The following is a 21,817-nucleotide window of genomic DNA, read 5'->3' on the forward strand; positions in this document are numbered from 1 at the left end:
AATTTCTTGGGGAAGAATAATGCTGAAAGAAGTGTTGTCCCAGAAATACACCTGCATGTGTCTGTACTAGCGCTCAATCCAACCCACTATCTGCTACTAGTGGATAAATGCACATTTAAGCCGGGAAAACGGTATTATATAGATCTCCTTGAAAGAAGTTACAGCCCATAACATTATAATACTTTTTGCCGAAACTGAAATAAATAAAATCACAAATGCAAGAACCAAAGGAATCCATAAATGACATCCAACGAGTTACACCTGCGTATCAAGGAAGATGGCCAGACTAACTTGATTTCACAAGCATCTCTTTTAATAAGTCAGAAAAAGAAATAATAACAAAACAACGAAAAAATTGAACTCTCAGAGTTGGAAATTTTCCTGTATTCAAAACCCCAAAAAGACCTTACAAAACTAGATATTTCGAATGACAGCTTTGCATTCAGAGTTTGTAAATTTGTGGATTACGCAATAAATGCGAATATAACGGCAAGAAACTTTATGGAAGATGTAACCTCAGTCATCTTTTATTCTTCGGAGAAGTTTGGATGCCCAGCGCCGGACACGTCGCTTCAACGTAAAACCAGCAATAACTCCAGCAACAAAGCAAATTGTGCAAAGCTTTGAGCACGTCCACAGTGATACAGATTGTCTGAATTAGCAAGATAAAGTTCAACATAAGCAGGTCCATTGCCCTCTTACTTGTCTTCGACCAATTTCTAAAACTATGATAAGATCAAACTAAAATAAAAAAGAGAATGGTAACGCAAGCACTACTCTTTAAGAGCTTGAAAAGGCTACGGACACATCAGGTAGCAATAGCATTTAACTAGGAAGCACTGTCACTTACACGGTACAGCAGCTTACATGCGGCTTCAGCCACTTATACTTTTTTAAACAATCTACATCAAGTACCTACCTTCAAGTGAACGAAACAGATCCAGTATGATTCTTCCCCATTAAATTAAATCTTTTTGAACTCCCATTTTGAGATAATGCTTAACGTTTACGGTTTCGTTTACCAATTTTACTCCGAAATAAACTCAAAGCACTACTGAAATAGTATCAAAACATGCCAAAAATTAAAAATTCCCTTTTTTCACCCAGCTGCAAATTCAAGTTTCTAAAGTCCAGTTGGATCATTTCCACGTCACATAAGCAAATCCTGAAACTACGTTTCCGAGAAAATGAACTTCACGTTCAAAGTTGAAGACAGAAAACTACTAAGCACAAAGCGACAAAAGCAAAGCTTGCCATATGTTAACAGTAAGTTATTACTAACACCCACATAAAACCCAAATGAGGGTTGCCATTAGCAACTTAAAAATTGGAATCAGAAATTGAGAACTGGAATATAGAAAGGGAAAAGTATACCTGGGAGGTCTGGTGATGAGGACCCCAGAATGGTTAGACAAAGCAGCGGCGCCTCCTCCTCCTCCTTCCCTCGTGGAACATGAAGAAGAAGAAGAGGGCATACCCAGTTGGGCAAGTTTAGGGTTTTCAGAAATTGCTCGGAATGCTTTCTGTAAACCCTCCATTACCAATCCCACTTACAATGGACCTAACCTAATTTAACTAACCTGGAGATGCAGGAAGAACAATAACTTGGGCAAGAGTTCAAATAGATAATTGCAGGGGAGGGGCTCCCGTTTTGTCTTCCAGACCATGTTTGGATAGCGGACTATACACAAGTCCGGATAACTTTCTCCATGGATAGTCAATCCTTGGATGCGGAAGGATATGCCAGTACCCAAATGCTTCCCATCTCAATTTGTTACTCTCTTCCTTCTATATTGGGAGTTCCACTCTCTCGCTCTTATCATTTTTCAAATAAAAAAATCAGCTACTTTAGTATATAATTTCTTAAATTTTTTCACACCGTATTAAAGATCTCGATTAGTACTTTAATTTGGTGCGAAACAATTCAAAAATATATACACGGAAGTAGTTGATTTTTTTATTTAAAAAATGGCACGACTTTTCATAATAGACTCTCAATATAGAATGGTGGCAGTATAGTTCTTTTTTAGGTTCCATTTGTTTTGACGTAAAATCTTTTCTGATGAAAAATCTTTTTTATGTAAAATCTTTTGGGCAAAAAAGAAAATTTTTCCGTTTTTATTTTTCAATATTTGATTGATAGTAAGTATTCCTTGAAAAAAAAAACGATGAACAATCATTATCAATCTAGTTTTTGTTTCCATTATTACACAAAATAGGTCTGATAAATTCTCCACTTTCTTTCTCTCTCTCTCCCTCCTTTTAGTCACATTAATCCACATGTCCTAACACAATGTCCAGCTATCACCCACTATCCCAGCCTCCACGTAAACTATATATGTGCGTATAGGTAGAGAGAGGAAGAGGGACATAGAGAGAATCTAATTGGGGGATTTGGGTGATAGAGGTGGTTGGGTTGTGGGACAGGACGGTCGGGACATAGAACTGGAAAATGACTTACGAAAATTTCCTGAGTAAGTTATTTTCTGCTAATTGAAGGAAAAGATTTTACGAGAAAAAAGTTTTACTTAAATTTTGTACTCCAATCAAACATCGAAAAATACGTATAACAATGAAACAAACGAAGCCTTAGAGTTTGTGCAATTTTCTTTTATTAATCGCCAATTAACTGTTGTACACAAGTATTAAACCTTTATTGATCTATATAGTAAATGCAATCATTGCTCTTATACATGGTGTTCCTTACTATTTCTCCCTATAATAACATTCACTCTGCTTTCTTATTTAGTTCAAATTAACAATATGAATTAATCAAGTACTAATTAAATTACTGAAATTAGACATAGTTAACAAATAGCCCAGAACCAGTATTGCATTGCATTGCATTGCAGTGCCATTGTTTCATTTTTCCTCTTGGTAATCTTGACTGTTGTATGGGCTAAAGGCTTCAGCAAGCCAATTCTTCTTCCTCCAAGAAATCCATCCCATCTCTTCGCAGATTTCATCACTGTGGTTTATACTGAAAGTAGAAATGCAGCTTCTTTTGTAGAACCTGGTTGTTCTCTTCATGATTTCCATCTCTTTAGTTGTCTGTTGGAGCATCTTCTCCACGCTCGGGAGCTTAAATTGATCGTCTACAAGTCGAGCCAGCCATTTGCATCGTAGCTCCGCAGTGTGCAGGTTTGACACACTCTCAATGTAACCCACAAATGCCATATTCGGGATCAATGGATGGATTGTGCCCCTGAAAATCGAAAGAAAAAGTCATGTCATCGTCTGATTAATTGTTCCTAACAGTTTACAACTTGATTTCCAAGCTATAAAAAGGTTAATTGTGTAAGCAACACTACCATAATTCCGATTCCTTTTTTTTTTTATTTTTTTTTGAGAATATAGCTGGGTATGTGATATTTGTGTTTTCTGAAAATCTAGCTTACCTATATAAGGGCATCATGCCAGAAGGGAACTCAATCAAGCTACAAAAAGGCTCTGGTATTATGGATTTCAGTTTTTTCTTCCCATCAAAGCCAGTTGCAAGAATCACAACATCAGCCTCCAATTTCGTGTTGTCTTCAAACTCAACCCCTCCCTCCCAAAACCACCATCTTGATGCTCTTTTGAATGCAATATTTCCCTTATCAGCCTCAGTGAAGAAATTTTCAGGCAGAATAGCCATCTGACAAGATGCATAGTCTTCTTCAAACGGGTGATCTGGCCTCAATCCATACTTGTCCAGTGGAAGTTTCCAAGCCAGATAAGACTCGATGATCTTTGACACAGCCTGTCTCTGTCAAAAACCAATTCGAATAATCAAGTGATCAGAAACTAAGCTTGAATTAATGTCAATTAATGTCAATTTATATATATATATATATATATATATATATATATATATATATATATATATATATATAAAATAAAAAGGTATGTGTAGGTGATGGTATGTGTTTTAATTGTAAGAGAGGCAATATTTAAACATACTGCTGGAGATAATAGGTGGCAAAGGGAGTTCCTTAGGAAGCCATAGTTGGGTCTTTCATGTAAGAACTGGGAAGATCTTGTGGAGTAGAATAAGTAAAAGGGTAAACCCCAAACCCAATAATGTGGAACAGTCCAGTGCAGGGTCCTGATCACCATGGTGCATGTCTGGCCTTCTGGTCCTAAAACAAATTAATATGCAAGAACCATATATATTACCAATTGATCAGATTGAGTTGATATATATAGTAAGTAGTAAATTCCTTTTGAATACTAACTAACTAACTAACTAATATGGTAAGTAAAGAACCAAATCGAACTATATATTCAAGAAATCATCCATATATAAATTAACTACTTAAAACTTTGGAGATGAGATTTTAAGGAATTTGTTTTGAGTAGTTATTGGTAGCTAGCTAATGCAAAAATGTGTTGTGGAAAAGTTCAACTTATTATAATTTGTCAATATTAGTATATTTAATTAATTTGCATCGATCATCAGTTTCCAAGTCAACACATCCTAAACTCCATTGCCTGTTTGACTGCTTCAACAAAAGAAGTACAAAAGTTACAACTACTTTGGTCAACTATTTATGTAAGTGATGGTACGTACGTAGTAGTAGTTCTATTTATTTCACTCGCATACAAATTAAACCTTTTTGTAGTATTTCACGGGGAAAAGACTAATGAAAACCCGCTGACCTCTCCGGCAAGAATTTATTATATTTTCCCAAATAAACAACTTTGGTCATTATAGGCCCATCATAAAATTGACTTAGTCAAGTTTGCTGCGATTTTGTAGTTATTATAAAGTACTGCTGTCGATCTCCATAACCTTTTACCATCACACATTTAAATCAAATAGAATCCTAGCCTCTTTTGCCAACTAATTAAATGGAATTAGACGTACGTCGGGGTCTGAAAGCTTTTGACTTAGTTAATTAGGATGTGCGTACCTTGATTTGCTTCAGCACATTCTGTGGCTAAATCAATAGCAGATTTCTTGTACCCAATTACAGCCACTTTCTTTCCTTTAAGAAGTTGTGTGGTACCTTCATCATCAAGTTTGCTGTAGTCAAGGGTATGCAACACCTTTCCCCTGAATATTTCAGGGCCTTTGTCGTGCGGAAATTCTGGTATTTTCGGCACATCGCCATATTTGCCAGTGCAAATCACAAGAAACTCGAAAGCATACCACTGTAACATTATATATATATATATATATATATATATATATATATATATATATATGATCAGACCAGAAAAAAAAAATCAGCACATCCCCGGCCCATAATATCAAAATATATACTAACGACAAATTGCATTAGATCTGCAGGAAAGCATGCATCTGATCATAAAAAGTTTCTTCTTGCTCATCCGTGAGACTAATTTATCATATATAAGAGCTAGCCTTGGTTTCAAAGCATTGAAATACTATATAAGACAAGACAGGTCCTATATATATCTAGTAAAGCATGGAAAGATCGATGTCCTTTAATTTCCTTTTTTCGGAACCAAACCCGGTGTACGTCTTATTCCTACCTGCAGGCATGTAAATTAATTAAGCTTTTTAATTAAGGCTTTCTTGGTCCTTTACATTTTTTCAGAGCTAGTAGTGTTCAGATCGACCAGTTTATTAATTAATCTACGAGACGGTAATTAATTCTCGATAATATATGTAATTCTACAAGTTTTCAAGCCCCTTTCATGTTATTGCGTATTAGTAGAAAAGATATATATATCCTTCATGCAGTAATTAACCAATTTCCTTGCATGCAGTAGTACTGTTAGTCATGTCGTAGTAGTATTTAATTACTTATGGAGATTTCAAGACTTGGCCATATTTAAGTAATCGCATAATATCTCAACAATCAATTAAAGGGGTCACCAAAATAAATTGTGTTGAGTGAAAAAAACTGGTAATTCGTGGAGGGAATTAAGTTTAATTTGAGAAAAATAAAATGATTTTATTTTGGATAATTAAGAAACAAGGTAATACTAGCTAGCTACCTGAACACCCTCCTCCGATTGAGCAGCAACCTCCCACATGGGCTGTCCCAGTAACAAACTGCCATAATAAGCAGTTTTCCGGTCACCAACAAACCGGATTTCCACCACCTTTGAATTGAACTTGACAAACCTCAACAAGTCAAAGTGCGTAGCATAGGAATACAAGTATTCCAGTATCTCTATGTAAGATGGGAAACTGGAATTGTCTCTTTCGGGCCAAGGGTAGTCCGAGAACTCGTAATCGCAACGAGGGGTCTGGAGTTTGGTAGATTTGAAAGAACAATGTTTCCACACCCCTCCAAGGGAATCGGTAGCCTCGAACACCACCGGGTGGTGGTGGGAGAGCTGTTTAGCCGCAGCTAAACCGCTAATTCCACCTCCGATTATGCCTATTTTGGAGAACACGGGCGCCATTATATTGATCAATTACTTAGGTATGTAAGGAGTTTATAAGCAAGAGCTTATTTGATTAGCTTTGAGAGATGTGTTTAGCAACACAGAAAGGCTGGCATATTTATAGAGCTGGGGTCACGTTTGGAGCACGTGAGATGGACTTTCTTTTGTGTATTGTGTGTGTGCGTGAGGGTGTGTGTGTGTGTGTGTGTGTGTGTGTGTGAGAGAGAGAGAGAGAGAGAGAGAGAGAGAGAGATGACTATTTCTTTCTGAAATATTTACTGAGTTATTGCATTGTTTATTTGTTTAACTGAAATTTGGTGGTTATAAGATGGAAATTTCGTCCCATCTTTGTGGTTTCTTTCAGTAATTATTAATTAATTAATTAAATGTGATTGGTGATTTTGTTTGTATCTTCAGCTCTGTGTATGTAACGTTTTTTCAGTTCCATGTAGGCGGTATAATCCAGTGTCGTTGATCCATGAAGTTAAGAATAATGCAATTAACCATTTAACAAAATCAAGTAAAACATCCCAAACTTTGATATGCAATCACTTAATAACTCCATATTTCGATGAATTACTCCAACAACTAAGCAGCAATTTAAAATATAGAAAATTAGTATCAAGTCTATTATGTGAACTTCATAAGCTTACAAGTTCACATATTAATTTTGTAAGGTTTCAAGTCCATTTTAGGACACTCTAGAGTAGGGTATGATATCCTGAGGTTTAGACACTTTCATATGATTTTAGTGTGCACTTTTTTATTATAGGATATGATACTTTAGGGTAGGTAAAATTACCAAACCTACTCCGTTGGGTGGGATAAAATTACCAAACCTACTAATCTTGGTGGCCTGGGCATTCGGAAATCTTATGATAATAACATCATTGCCATCGCCAAGTTGAATTGGAGGATTAATGTGGAGGATAAAGTTTGGTCCTCTGTTTTACTGTCCAAATATAAGGGTAGATTTGTCGCTTGTAACAGGCCATCTTCTACTTGGCGTGGGTTATGCAAAGGGGACAAAGTTTTCAATGCGGGTGTTCGGATTGCTGTTAAGAATGGGTTGACAACTTCTTTCTGGGACAGCAATTGGAGGGGTTTGGGTCCGATTAGAAATCTAATTTCGGGTCCCCTTCGTATGGAGGAGGATAATTTCACCGTTAGAGATGTGTGGGGAGTTGATGATTGGGACTTGTCTAAACTCTCACTTATCCTTCCCATTTCAATATCCTCCATTATCCGTTCCTTCAAGCTCCAATTGATGGATAGTCAACCGGATGCGATTGTATGGAACTCTAACTACTCCGGCATCTTCTCTTCTAGGAGTGCTTGGGGTTTGGTTGAAAATTTTAACCCCACCCCACCTTTTGAGGATTGGACATGGGTTTGGAAAGCTAAGACAAATCCCAGAGTTTGCCTTTTTCTTTGGCTTGCAAGCCAGAATTGCATTAAAACCAAAGATTTTCTTTTTATGCAACATATTATCCAAAATGATCTTTGTGAGGTGTGCAACCTAACTAGTGAAACCATGGGACATGTTCTTAGGGATTGCTATGTGGCTCATCGTGTTTGGGAGAGTGTTGGCATTCCTTCCTCGGTTGCGAACTCCTTCTCTATTTCACCCCATAATTGGTTGAAATTCAATTGTGCATCTAAGACCTCTCACCGCTCGGGTATTCCTTGGAACATCATTTTTCCTTTTGTTTGTTGGAACATTTAGAACCTTAGGAACAAAACTCTCTTCCAACCTACTGGAACCCCTATCCGTGATGCCATCCTTGCTACTGCCAATCCAGTCGATCCCAAGCTACCGAATGAAATCTTATTGCTATCCCTGATTTGGTTCCACGTTCAAAGGATACGGTTTTAATCAAATGGTGTCCTCCTCCTGCCAGTTGTTTTAAGTTAAATACTGATGGCTCATGCAAGAAAGATGTAAGCGTAGCATCTGGTGGTGGGTTGATTAGGGACATGCATGGAAACTGGATCATAGGTTTTTGCAGAACAATGAGACCAATGCAGAGTTTGGAGGCTGAGTAATGGGCCCTTCGTGACGGATTACAACTAGCATTGGACAGGAAAATTACTCCAATTTATGTTGAAATGGATGCTCTTGCTGCTGTCCAATTGATCATGGGAGTTGATCAACCCCGACATTTCCTAAGTAATATTGTTCATGATTGCAGATTCTTGATGAGGAAGTTAGGAGTGGAGAAGATTGATCATATATATTGAGGAGGAAACAAATGTGCTGATGCTTTAGCTAACATAGCTTGTAATCCTATTTTAGATTTTCGTATTTTAGATATTGCTCCAACTTGTATTAATTCGCAACTACGCGATGACGCCTGTGGGGTTTCATACCCAAGACTCTTGTATGTTTCCTAATTTTATCTAATGCACCTAGTTTATCAACAACAAAAAAATTACCCTAGCCTAAGGTACTCTAGGGTTTAGGCATTTTTATAGGGTTTTAGGGTACACTTTCCTATTATAGAATTTTAGTAGTTTAGGCACTTTTATAGGGTTTGGGGTTTTAAACACTTTCATAGGATACCCTAGGGTTTAGGTTGTGTGGACTTGTAGCTTTACAAAACTATTAAGTGGACTTGTAGACTTATGAAATGTTTGTAGTGTACCTATCACTAAATCTCCCTTTAAAATATGAGAGATGCTTCTGTTTATGTATAACGTTAGTCATAATAATCCTTCTGAATATTCTATACGCTCTCGCACTCAATTCTCGTGCTGCGTTCACACCTTTATCATCGCTCTCGCGAATTTTAATAGTTTGAGATGTATTTTAAAAACGCTTTCACACTTGTGCTAACACACGCGCACACAAAATTATGTGACTTAGTGTACTGCCTCTAAATGTGTGTGTGTATTTTGTGCTATTTTAACAACTTTAACAAAAGGCAAAACTTCTTTGACACTTCTACAATTACTCAACAAATATGTTGAGTCCCTTATTAACGGTGTGTGTGTGTGTGTATATATATATATATATATATATATATATTAAGTATGGTTCTTTTTTGCTAAAGTATACTGATCTTTATCAAGATTCTCTCTTTTCATTTTAATTTTAACAGTCACTTAAAAAACATGCATATTTAAAAGAAAATATTGACACTGGCTAGCATTGTTGGAGTATGGATAGAAAAGGACTAGTTAGACTGCAAATAAGGAGAAGCTTTTCAGTGCCAAGTGGTACTACGTGGTGCCTGCTCGGCACATCCAGGCCGTCTATTTCGGTTTTGAACAGCTCAGATTTGGAGAGAAAAAGAAAGAGAGAAAGAGGAGATCAGAGAGTGTTTTAATCTGAGCTATCCAATATACTTTTGGACGGCCCAGATGTGTTGTTCGGACACTACGTTGGCCGGGTGACGTGGTATCCATCCGTCACCCAAAAATTTCTCGCAGATAAGAGCATAATTTCACTTGCAATTCTAACTAACTAGGCATGGTCTTAACAGTTTACCTATAAAAGATAATAGGTCCATAATTCCCCTTTTTAAGTGGGCAGCTCAGGCATAACGTCCTTGTCTAGGGCCATTCTAAATATTGCCCTGTACTTCACCAACTTTTCTATTAATGCATGGTACTCCTGGTCAACTTGTACTTAATTTTTACAGCTATTTTCATGGCCGTTTTACATGCTTACACATGAAAGGTGAAATGACCTTGAGTGCTATTGAGAAGATAAGTTAAACCTTACACCTTAGAGAGAGAGAGAGAGAGAGAAGAAAGAGCAAATCCTTAATGCTGTGTTTGGTACACGTGGAAAAGAAAGGAAGATTAAAAAAAAATCTCTCCCATTGTTCGGTTTAATTGGAGAGAAAGAGTGAGAAAATAACAAATTCAAGTTGTATGAAAAGTAAATTTTTCCTCTCATTTCCCTCTCACTTTCTTTTCTTTTCTTTTCCCCTTTCGTCAAGTTTTAAACAAAGAGCAAGTCTCAAGCATTAACTACCAGGCCAAAGGGTTGGCCGGATTCTTTACCAAATTTTGTTTCCTTGGTATGCTAAATCCCAATGAAAGGAATCAATGTATTCACTTGAATTTAGCTTTCATCACATGAAACAAGAGATTGAATGCGATGTGTGTAAAATTTAGCGCTTTGTCATTTTCATGTATCTGCTGCTTATGTGTGTAAACATATTGATCAGTTTTCATTTTTTTCCATTTGGCAAATGAACATATATAATTTAGAAGAGAAAAAAGCTATAGTATTTAGCAAATAAGTGTACGTACGTACGTACGTACGTGCATAGTTGTATACATCTTTGGTAGGAGTATATATGAAGAGGGACTCTGCAGGTATTGGGTGGAGTTGATCATTTGTAGGAATTAAATATTAAGGAAATATCCAAGTAATTAACAGAAATATGAAGGAAAAGAAGAAGCCCTTTTGACAAATTAATAAGAATTTCAAAATACAAACAGCTAGATGTTGATGAGATCAACACGGTATTTGAAAATCAAAGTAGTAGTAGTAGTAGTACTAGTCCTTTCTCGGTAGCCAAAAGCTAGTGCTAAGACCATGCTCTATCTTCTGTTGTTTCAGCAAGCTAGTTTTCAATTTTTCCTGGTAAAGAGTCGTAGCTACACGTATATATATTATTTATATATAAATGGACTACTACTTTGATCTTCATTCAAATCTGTTGGAAATATACCTTGAATTTGGGACGGTGGAAAAGATATTTGACTTTCTAAAAGATTTGTTTTCTTGTTAGTTTAGACTTTGGGTTCAAGGAATTTTGTTTGGACAAGTATTAGTTTTAGGAAGAATTTTGTGGCTTTAAATATAGCTTTATTCTCTTCATTAGGTAGATCCTCTTGCTCTTCTCCCGTGGATGTACCCAGTTTGGGAAATCACGTAAATCTTGTGTTCTTGATTTTCGCTTGTTGTTTTGTTTATATTCTCAATTTCGTTTTCGGCCCAACAAACTGGTATCAAAGCCAATGGCTAACGATCACATTTGTTGGGAGTTTGTCCGATGTATCGACCCGCCACTACGTGCTTAAGGCCCAATTTGTATGGAAGTAACGACAAAAAGTCCACCACATTACTTGGGCCCGATATACATTGAATGACCCATATCCACTTAAAAGGCTAAGTCTTGTAAATGGTGAGCCATCCAATTGTATATTAAGGTCCAATTCTTTTTTCTGCTTATCCAATATGGGCCTCAACGTTGAAAAACACGTTCTAATAAAATCTTTGTTTGTTTATTTTCAAATCAGAGAGTAGATTTGTACGCACTCATGACTCTCCTGTTTTAGTACTACTAGTCTGTTATAATGAATGTTTGTCTGTCTGTCTAAAGGTATGGTACTATTTTCTTGACAAATTTGGTTGAGAGATTATGATCATCACGTGGACGTGCATAAGGCATTGGTTGGATGTAATGTATATATAATTTCTTCGAAATTGAGAATTACAGCTAGATCGAACATCGACGACTATGACCGCTGCATGCATATGCATGCATGAATTGCATGGTAAGCTTAAACCTTCTTCCACGGCAGAGTAATAGTACTACTACTCTTTCTATGGTCTGTCGTGGGACATGCAAGATCAATCAATCAATCACAATATTAGCTACGGACTACAAATCTCTCCGTCACATTAGGGGACAGTCGACAAATTAAACAAGATCCAATATTTGTCAATGGCCCCAGCCCCGGCCCACCTCTGAAATTAACTTCCCCTTTAAGTCAACCAAGTTCATATTCCATTTATACCAGTAGCTAGTACGTTTAATACTATTCCATTTAGTGTAATATAATTGTTTCATCGATCCCACTTCCCTTGATCGCTAACCAACTGAATTAAGCAATGATTTTTACAAATTTCAAGCACCCCTGGCCTGCTGATTTTTCTGAATAAGGACGTGGTCAAAACGATTAATTAAAGAAAGATCAAATATATGGAGGGGCTTCTTTCCATTGCAACAATGCTGCTATATAGGCTAACCCTTTTTGACATTAATCACTTTGTTTCTCGGAATAATTAAGCCGGACTACACCTTATTGATATTAGCCACTTTGTTTCCTAAAAAGCCCCTTTAGGTCCAAAAGTTGATGTATGTGGAAAAAATGATCTATCTCAAAATCCATACTGTAACTTTTTGGGGGTTAAAGAGGCTAAAAGCGCATTTAATTAGCCCCTTTAGTCCGTTTGGGAAACTCAAATTGTGCTGGGCATGACAGGTTGTTTACAATCAATCAGTACGGCTGGACCTTAATTATTTTCATTTGGGATCTTATACCAATCCTTAGGAGTACATGCATCAAGCCAGGTGATAAAGACAAACTATGCATGATGAACAAAATGTGAATATCGTTGCATTATTAGGCTTCTAGCCTTCCTTAATTAGTGTTGACTTCTTTGCTACAACATGCATGATCTCAGCATATTACCAAAACAAAAATGACCCCAAAATCAGGAATTAACCCAAATATAATAGGAAGGGTTTTGTCTCCAAAACGAACTAGTAGGTACTTGAGGGGTTAGGTTCAGCACTGGAAACTCAAATTTGGGTGGACAAGGCCTAAGTTCGAATTCTTATAATTTATTATTAGGTTGAACATACTCCTAACATCATCCACACATGGTAGACCTTAGCTTTGGTCCCCACATAAGTGAGATACTATGGTTTCTTACGTGTTATATATATGATGTGACGGAAATAATACTCTCAAATGAAAATAATAGGTACGAGTACCATACGTGCACTTCATTTTATTGGGAAAAAAAAGAAGAAAGGTACTTGACTTAGTCCATGCACGATAGTAGTCTTTATCATCTATCTAACATGATGGTACCCCCTCAAATAAAAATCGGACATAATGCTAGGTAAACCCAGTACTCTCTACTTCCCATGGTTAGAACTCTCACTTTTTTTTTTTGCATCGACGATCAGGGTTTCTCATGACTATATATGTGTGTGTTTGTTATTATTTTATGCTTCAATTGTCTCTTCCCCTTAGTCTTAATTTAAGTAAATACGGCATTGGATTAATATAAATATGTTTAGAACTTAAAACCCTTTTTTTTTTTTTTATAGGCAACACAAGTTTAGAACTTAAAACCTTGGCGATCACACCGAGTCTTCCATTAGAAAAGAAAATCAATGCAAACCCACTCTCATTTACACATTTAATTTAAGGGAAAGATTACAATACACACCTTTTATTTGGGTGTGTATCATATGCACCCCTCAAAAATATTATGAATTGTAAAGAAAATGTTATGAATCGTATTGTTAAAAAGTTACAAATCGTATAAAGGTTACGAGATACACCAAAATGTTGTGAATCATAATGAAAATGTTACGAATCGTTACTCTAAAAGGTTATGAATTCTAGAACAAAAGTTATGAAACACACTAAAATGTTATAATTGAACCATAAAATATGTGCATATGATACACCTTTTTAAATGGTGTGTATTGTAGACTTTCTCTTTAATTTAAACCTTAATTATGCAACTAGCTAGTGTGATTACTCTAAACTCCTACGTACCTATCTAATTAATTAATTAATATTGTAAATTTTGGTGAAACGACCTTGAAGTTTAATTTGTACTTGAATCCGAGCTTGACTATTATAAGAACTTGACTCCTTGTTTGAAAAGAACAAACTAATTCTCACGTGGTTTGGAAAGTCAAATGTACAGATTTGCACTGGTAAAACACAATGAATCTTTGAGGTAGGCAGCCAAGATATTGCCAACAAACAATTTATGTTATTTTAATCAACAGTGCTATATATACGTTCCGAGACCATACATATATATCGACGAGGTATTGACGGACACGCGGGACTTGGAGTGGGCCTTGCGTGTCTGTCAGTATCTCATCATCAGGTCGGTTCTCTTAGGATTATTGTAATTGGGCAAGAAAAGTAGAACGTTGTCAAGAAATGTGAATTGGAACGAGCGGTAGATGAATTTTTTTCTCAGAAACGGAACGAGATCATCCCACGAATTTAAGAATCCATACATCGTGCATCAACTCGTAAACTGACAAGAAGTTTCTTTTTGTGTACAAAAAAAAGACAAGAAGTTTCTTTCTCGACCCAATACATTATGATTATTATTATTATGAGTATAAAAGATTCAGACAAAAAGATGCCTATATCAATTTAGGGATGCAAACAGTGCGATTTGGTTCGGGCATGAGTAAAACCAAAATTTATACTTTTTTTTTTTTTTGCAACAGAAAAAGATTTTATTAATCTTTATAAATGATTACAAAAATTAAATGGAACAAGGGCACACATGCAAAAGCCATCCAAGACCACCGAAATGGACGGCACGGAAGGCAAGACGCCAACCAACCACCAAAAACCCAAAAGAAACCCAACCTAAAAACAAAACAAACACCTAGCAAGCCTCAAACCCAAGGAAAAACAAACCCCTAGCACCGAAGCCTAACAGCACCCGAAAGACACCGAAAGGCCAAAAAGACATAACCACCGAAACCTAACACACTCGCAAAACCACAAGGAAAGAAGAGCTCCAAATGATAGGGAAGTGACAACCCCAAGACACCAAAAAAAAACAATGAAAGGTCCAAAAACGCAACCACCAAAACCTAAAAAACACCCGCAAGCTCCATAAGGAAACTAGAACTCCAAAGAAAGGGAAGCGTCCTCCCTCATATCAGAAAACCAAAATTTATACTTGAACCGAAACCATTAACCAAAATCAGCGACTTTCTTTTTATATAAACCATAACCAAAACCGTCTCCTAATGATTCAGTTTGGTTCTTCACCGAAACTGACGCCAACATTTTTAATTACCCATTCTTGAAACCGAAACCATTAACCAAAATCGGCGACTTTCTTTTTATATAAACCATAACTAAAACCATCTGCTAATGATTCGGTTTGGTTCTTCACAGAAACCGACGCCAATATTTTTAATTACCCGTAACCCACCCTTGACCGGTAAAGGTGAAAGAGGAAGGAAAAAATCAAGAAAATGTAAATTATTAAGTCAATTAACACAAAACAAATCAACCTTTTAAACTCAAAGAGAAATCAAGTTCACAACAAAGTCAACATAAAATTCCTCTTTCAAACACAAAGACAAAGAGAGAGTGAATCCATAGAGTTCAAAGATACTAAACTATACCTGCAACTAAATAAACATAAAATGCTTACATAATACAGTGAGTCCATCTTCCGTGTGTGTGTGTGTGTGTGTGTGGTGGGGGGGGGGGGGGGGGGGGGGGGGGGGGGGGGGTGTATTTTTATAATTATATTGTGTCTCGGTTTCGGTTATGGTGCAATTAATATAAAATCAAATCCAAAACGTAACCAGCTGATTTTTCCAAATTAAAAACCACAACCACGGTTAAAAAAATTAGTTAAAAACTGTTCCAATTGTTTCGGTTAACCATCGGTTCGGTGGAAATTGCCATCACTAATCATATATGGTCCAGATTTTCAGGCCTTAGTAAAACTTGTGGGTTTTTTTTTTTATAGGGTTATTTCATTCAAATCCCTTATAGCTTCCATGTAGATCTTCCCTCAGATTGCTAGTTCTCCCTTGTTCATACGGGTGAGAAGTCAACCATTGTAGTAGTACTTTCTCGAAAGTTTTGAATATATATATTATTACAGTACTAATTTGAAATTGTCTTTTTAAAAAATAAAATTTTTTTTTGCGTTGCGGAACGGAGCCTCAATCCAGCCAGCAAACTGAAGATTCCTAAAAACTACTACCGTACTGATTAGTTAAGTTTTGTAACCATATATCTCTGTCTCTCTCTCTCTCAAGAATTTATAGCCTTTGAAATTCTATTTTCACATACACCTAAAAACTCGCTTTCCACGAGATTGATTGAGACGTACGCTAGCATTGAAAATTCCACTTTTCAAATTAAGACATCGATCATAAATGTGAAAACATTGGAATTCCTTTTGTTTCTTCGATCAGGATTTTAATTAACGCTGACCACCTTGTGTTTGTTGGACATCCTAAATCCTAATCGAGAGAATACTCTCGTCTTCCCTAACTTATGAAAACATTGAAAAGGGTGGGTCATGGCCCGGGTGTTTGAGATATACCCTTTGATCCCACTTTAAACGTTCTTTGCGGAAATTCGTACATTTTTAAATCCAAAAATATATATTTCTATATTTTTTTATTTTTTTAATTACACCAAATAAAATTATTCAATGAGTACTTTAATTTGATGTAAAAAAGATTAGAAATTAATATATTAAAATAGTTTTTTGGGATTTGAAAATGCACGAATTCCCACATGGGACATTTAAAGTGGGACGAAGGGAGTATTTGGTTTGAAAGGTGAAGAATATTATAAACACTAACACAGTGCTCATTTCAATTAATTTTGAAAACTACACTAGTGGGGGGATACGGTGATTTGTACTAAATTTAACACTCTTAAGGACAATCGGTATTATTGGTTTTTTTTAACCCTCTGTTTAAAAAAAATTCTTAATCATTGATCTCGACTAGAGAAATCAACAAAATTTCTAAACTATGGACTGAATTTTTTTTTTTTTTAAATCAAGTAAGACGATAGTACTACAAAGGACATTCTTTAGCAAACATTTTTTTAGTGTTTGGTTATATTTTCTTGGTTTATAAATTCAATACAGCTCATTAAGACGATTGATTAATAAATAAATAAATAAAAGCTAAAGAAAGGATGACAGTAAAACGTTTTCTCTAGCTAATTTAAAGCAAGCTGGCCTCTAACTCTATTGTCAGCATAAATTAAGAAATTGAGGAGACAATTATTTGGCCAAATCTTAGACTTCTTCCTCGTCCAAAAAAGGTAAAACAAAAGTGAAATTTCATAGTACTACGTACGTTGAATGAGAGAGAGACAAGTTTGAAAATGAGTACGTACGTAGTACTGTAATAATATATAATAATACTACTAAAAGCTAGAACGACCTTTTTCAGCTCAACCCATTTGACGATCTGATGCATTTACATCTAATACTATTCTCTTTGTTTAAGATATTCAAATCACCTGAGAATTCAAATCAAAGCACCATAAAATCAATTCAACCAAACTAAAACCCAGCCCCTTTGAAACGTTAGGATCCGTTGGAAGGAAATATTCAATATAGTTTACTACTACTCCTCTTTATAATTGAGCTAAATTAAAATTTAAAGGGCTTGGACATCTGCTAGTGTGATGTATAATATACGGGGCGGTTCCGGGGACATTCAAAAAAACACCTAAAAAAATACTTCATAGTTCTCGATTAAATTTTGATAATCCGAGCCGCTCAATGTGATCAGAACATGATTTTAAGGGTACCCGCGAGAAATCAGCAAAAAAAATAACCGGGAAGGGCTTAATCCGAACAGTTTTGAACAGTTTTTTATTGAACGGTTCAAATAAAAACTGCTCAAATCAATCATTTCCCGGTCATTTTTTTGCTAATTTTTAGCGGGCACCCTTAAAATCACATTCTGCACACATTGAACGGTTCGGATTATAAAAATTTGATCAGAAACTATGAGATTGAGATTTGGATTATTTTTTTAGGTGTCCCTTGAACCGTCCCGATATACATATATGACTGTTTATATACCAATCTTAGGGGTTGGTTAAGTGGTCAAGGCCTTTGGCTTTCATCTTTGGCCAGGTATTTTAGTTTTGGTAGTAGGTGAAGAAAAAAATATGGTAATGATTGAAGAGATAGATAATGAGTAGATCTAGAGAGAGAAATAAAAGTAATAATTAGAGAAATATGATAATTATTGAAGAAAGAAATAGCTAGGGTAATGATTAGTAAACAAAAACAAAACAAAGTTAAACTTGAAAACGAACAAAGCCTTAAGGATTTGTTTCCTTCTAAGGCCATCCACAGTGGTATAATCAAATACCAATTGTTTTTAAAGTTAACAATGTTGGTGCAAAAGATTACTCACAATGGTATAATCAAACTTAGCAACATCCTTAGAAATAATCAAATTTTGGGCTTTGGATAACCAAAACTAACAACCTTTTTCAATAATCAAAATTTGTGGATCCTATACCACATAAGTTAACTAGTTCCAAAATTTGTATACATGCGTGTTTCAACTATTATTTTTTTATTTCCTTCTTCGCCCACTCTTTTTTTTGATTAAAAAAATAAAATTGAAGAATAAAAATTTTATGTAGCCAATCTTTTTTTCTACTCTATATTTTTTTCATTTCGCCAACAAACTATTTCTCTTTCTTTTCCTCCAAAAGTGAAACTCATATCTCTCGATCATCTACAATTCAATCTATCGTCGCCGGATTAAGGTGTTTCACTCTTCTTTCCTGTTTCTACTACCCACCCCCGAAAAAAAATAAAAGAAGGAAAAAATCATATAGGAGGGAAGGAAGTCACCGATTTTTTTTTTCAAAATTAAGAGAGGGAATCGATATATTTTAACTCATAAAAAACGTAAATGGAAGGAAGTGAATGACGGGAAACCGGAGGGTGAGAGAATGAAATTGTAGTGGACCCCCCATATTTTGATTATGAACTAGAAGTGACCATAGTGAAGCTTAACATTGTTAAGCTTAGCAACCTCTTAAGTGAATAATCAAAAGCTGATGTGTCAACTTTTGGTTATCATTTTTTGATTATACCACTGTGGATGGCCTAAGGTCTCATGTTCTATCAACTCCTTTGGGGTCATTTCATAATAGAGTTTTGATCTAATTGAGACTCTTGTAAGTGAGCAATAAGATTAATCTCTCAAGACTAGTCGAGTCGATCGTAAATTTGCTCGGACACCTGAGTTATGGGTAAAAAAATATATATCTGTTTATATCGTGGTTGCAACAAAGCCGAGGCTACGAAACACAGCAGGAGTCGGCCTACTACTACTAGTTACACTAGTTTGAATCAGCCCAACACCATAGGAGAATTTGAAGCCCAAGTGTAGGAGGGCTTCTTCCTCGTTCGGATTGAAGAAGTCAGTCCGTGTAATTGTGGCCTCCGAGGCCCCCAATAGTTTTAGAATGTATGTAAGTTCACTTCCCACAACATTTTGTCACTCCTACTTAGGCCTTTTTGCATTTAATTTGCAAAAAAAAACTCCTGGGTCTGCCATTTTGATTTTTATTCATATCTTAATTAATATTTTGCACTATTGGAAGGATGATTTTTGCATAAAATTAAATTGATCAAACATCGATAGTCATATGATCAAATTGATTTGCCATGGAAAGAGTTCTGTACCAAATCATAGCTAGTATTCAAAGAAATGTGATCAAATCAGATCGTTTCAAATGCCGGATCAATCTTAAATTGGAAATGTATGACATTTTTAGTGGATCATCCTGCATAAAATATTGTGCGCCAATTTTTTTAACTCTGTTTTTTTTTTTTTTTTTGAACTGACGATACGATAACTTGCAATTAATTTAACTTTTATCTTGGTTGGCATCTTGCCAATCTCATGTTGTTTTACCCTTTAGGTTCTGGCGGTGTTTGATCACAAGTGTGTGCGGTTTGCCATTTTTTGGTTAAGTCTTTGCCCTATTTGTTATGCATCGTGCTTAGGATCCTTTTAATATTTGTAATATCTTTCCAAAGATTAATAAAATTGTTCTTGCTCTGCAAAAAAAAAAAAAAAACTTAATTAACATTTTTGTTTAAAGGAATCCACTTCTTCATCTATAAAGAATCCTGGTCCCAAGGATGAATCGCTATAATACATGCTCATACAAACAACTCCAATAAAGAACCATCTCTCTCTCTCTCTCTCTCTCTCTCTCTCTCTAGCTTCATTATGGCCCAAGAGGCCATTACCTAGGGCCCCATATTATATGGCCCTCTACTCGATTTAACTAAAACTTAATCAAAATAATGGTGAACAATCATGAAAAAATTCAATTTTATATCTCTCAAAGTGGTGACTTTGCCATTTGCGTGTGGTTAACGATACAATGTTACACAACTTTTAAAAAATAATAATAATATGAGATCTCTACTACGCTAATAAAAATGTTAAAATTGTTTGGGTCAAATTTTTATTGCCAAGATTTAAGTAAATCAATTAAATGTGAAGCAATAAAAACATGTTTCATGTTTTGTAATCCTTGTAACAATTTTATTTTGAAGTTAATGTTGCAGTTTTTATTTTTAAGAAAGTATATATGGGTCTCATTTTCTAAGCTAGTGTAGAGCTTCGAAAATCCCAGAACCGGCTGTGCATAAGTAGTGCTAAATTTTTTAAACTTCACTATGGTTGTCAAACGTTGTACTACTAATTTATTTTATGAATTCTATAATATATTCTCCACACTGGAGTACATAATTTTCGTTTTCGAATCATTAATCCTACGTAATTAAACTTGGATCCTAGTCATGAGTGGGTCCTCTGAATGCAGTTGACAAATGGTCCACACCTTATAATTAACCTACCACTCAAGGATGGGATCGGGGTCTAGAGGCGGCGACCGCCACGACAAGAATTTTAGAAGATATAATTATTATATGTAAAAAAAAAATTTATGCCCAACTTATATAGTCTCGCCACCACTAAATTTTTTTAGTATACATTTCGCCACTATTAAGATAAAATTCTGGTTCCGTCCATGAACCTACTAGTGCTCCTGGCTGAGAAATTAAAGAGGAGCCCTCTCCTCTAATTATGCGGTGCATATAAATGTGTAACCCCAATAAGTGCCTGCTTCTATCCATCATCCAATTCCACCCACCACGCAACCCTCACTTTCTCACCATACAATTACATGGTCATGTTCCATTTCAATTAGTATGTGGATGTGGATATATATATATAGTAATTTTCAGGTCCACTCGCCCGGATTTTCTTATGGTCCGGATTTTCCCCTTTTCCGATCGATTTGTGATAATCCGAGCCGCTTAATATGTTCAGAACGTGATTTTAAGGGTACCTACGGGAAATCAGCAAAAAAGATGATCGGGAAGGGCTTGATCAGAGCAGTTTTTTACTGAACCGTTCAATAAAAAACTGCTCGGATCAAGCCCTTCCCGATCATTTGTTTTTGCTAATTTCTTGCAAGTATCCTTAAAATCACGTTCTGATCACTTTGAGCGGCTCGGATCATCGAAATTCGATCGGAAAATGCGAGGTCCGGACCGTAAGACGTCCGGACTTGAAAAGAACTATATATATATATATAAGCTAATGGTATGTTTTTCTTTTTAGAATGAAAATAATAGTAGGTTGAACAACTCGCGTAGAATTCTGTGAGAAGTTCCTTTTGGTGTTTTTGTTTGATTATATGAAAATAGTTAGCCGTTCAACACATTACATCAATCAACTGAGCTCGGGGTCCGCAGCCTTAATTCACACCAATAGTAAAATGCTCTGCATGAATTAGCCTAGCTTCTAGATATATATAACTAGTTGTCTCGGTAAATTGATACCCACTCTTATTGTGCATTCACACAAACCCCCTGCTTGATATATGTTATAAAGGTTGGAAT

General features: G+C 35.8%; 2 protein-coding genes across 2 annotated transcripts; both read right to left on the reverse strand.

The window, feature by feature from the left end:
- Positions 1-216: 216 nt before the first annotated feature.
- LOC131326615 (uncharacterized) lies at positions 217-1,741 on the reverse strand. Its single transcript, XM_058359460.1, has 2 exons — positions 1,375-1,741; positions 217-652 (listed from the first exon to the last, which is right to left on the reverse strand). Exons 1-2 carry the CDS (start codon positions 1,536-1,538, stop codon positions 517-519), a joined length of 300 nt encoding a protein of 99 aa, XP_058215443.1. The 5' UTR covers positions 1,539-1,741; the 3' UTR covers positions 217-516.
- A 976-nt stretch (positions 1,742-2,717) lies between these two features.
- On the reverse strand, positions 2,718-6,429 carry LOC131326616 (probable flavin-containing monooxygenase 1). Its single transcript, XM_058359461.1, has 5 exons — positions 5,950-6,429; positions 4,896-5,136; positions 3,943-4,121; positions 3,399-3,748; positions 2,718-3,205 (listed from the first exon to the last, which is right to left on the reverse strand). The coding sequence occupies exons 1-5, from the start codon at positions 6,361-6,363 to the stop codon at positions 2,863-2,865; spliced, it is 1,527 nt and encodes a 508-aa protein (XP_058215444.1). The 5' UTR covers positions 6,364-6,429; the 3' UTR covers positions 2,718-2,862.
- Between the last annotated feature and the right edge of the window lie 15,388 nt (positions 6,430-21,817).

This window comes from Rhododendron vialii, chromosome 5a (genome assembly GCF_030253575.1).
Source record: "Rhododendron vialii isolate Sample 1 chromosome 5a, ASM3025357v1".
Classification (NCBI taxonomy): Eukaryota; Viridiplantae; Streptophyta; class Magnoliopsida; order Ericales; family Ericaceae; genus Rhododendron; species Rhododendron vialii.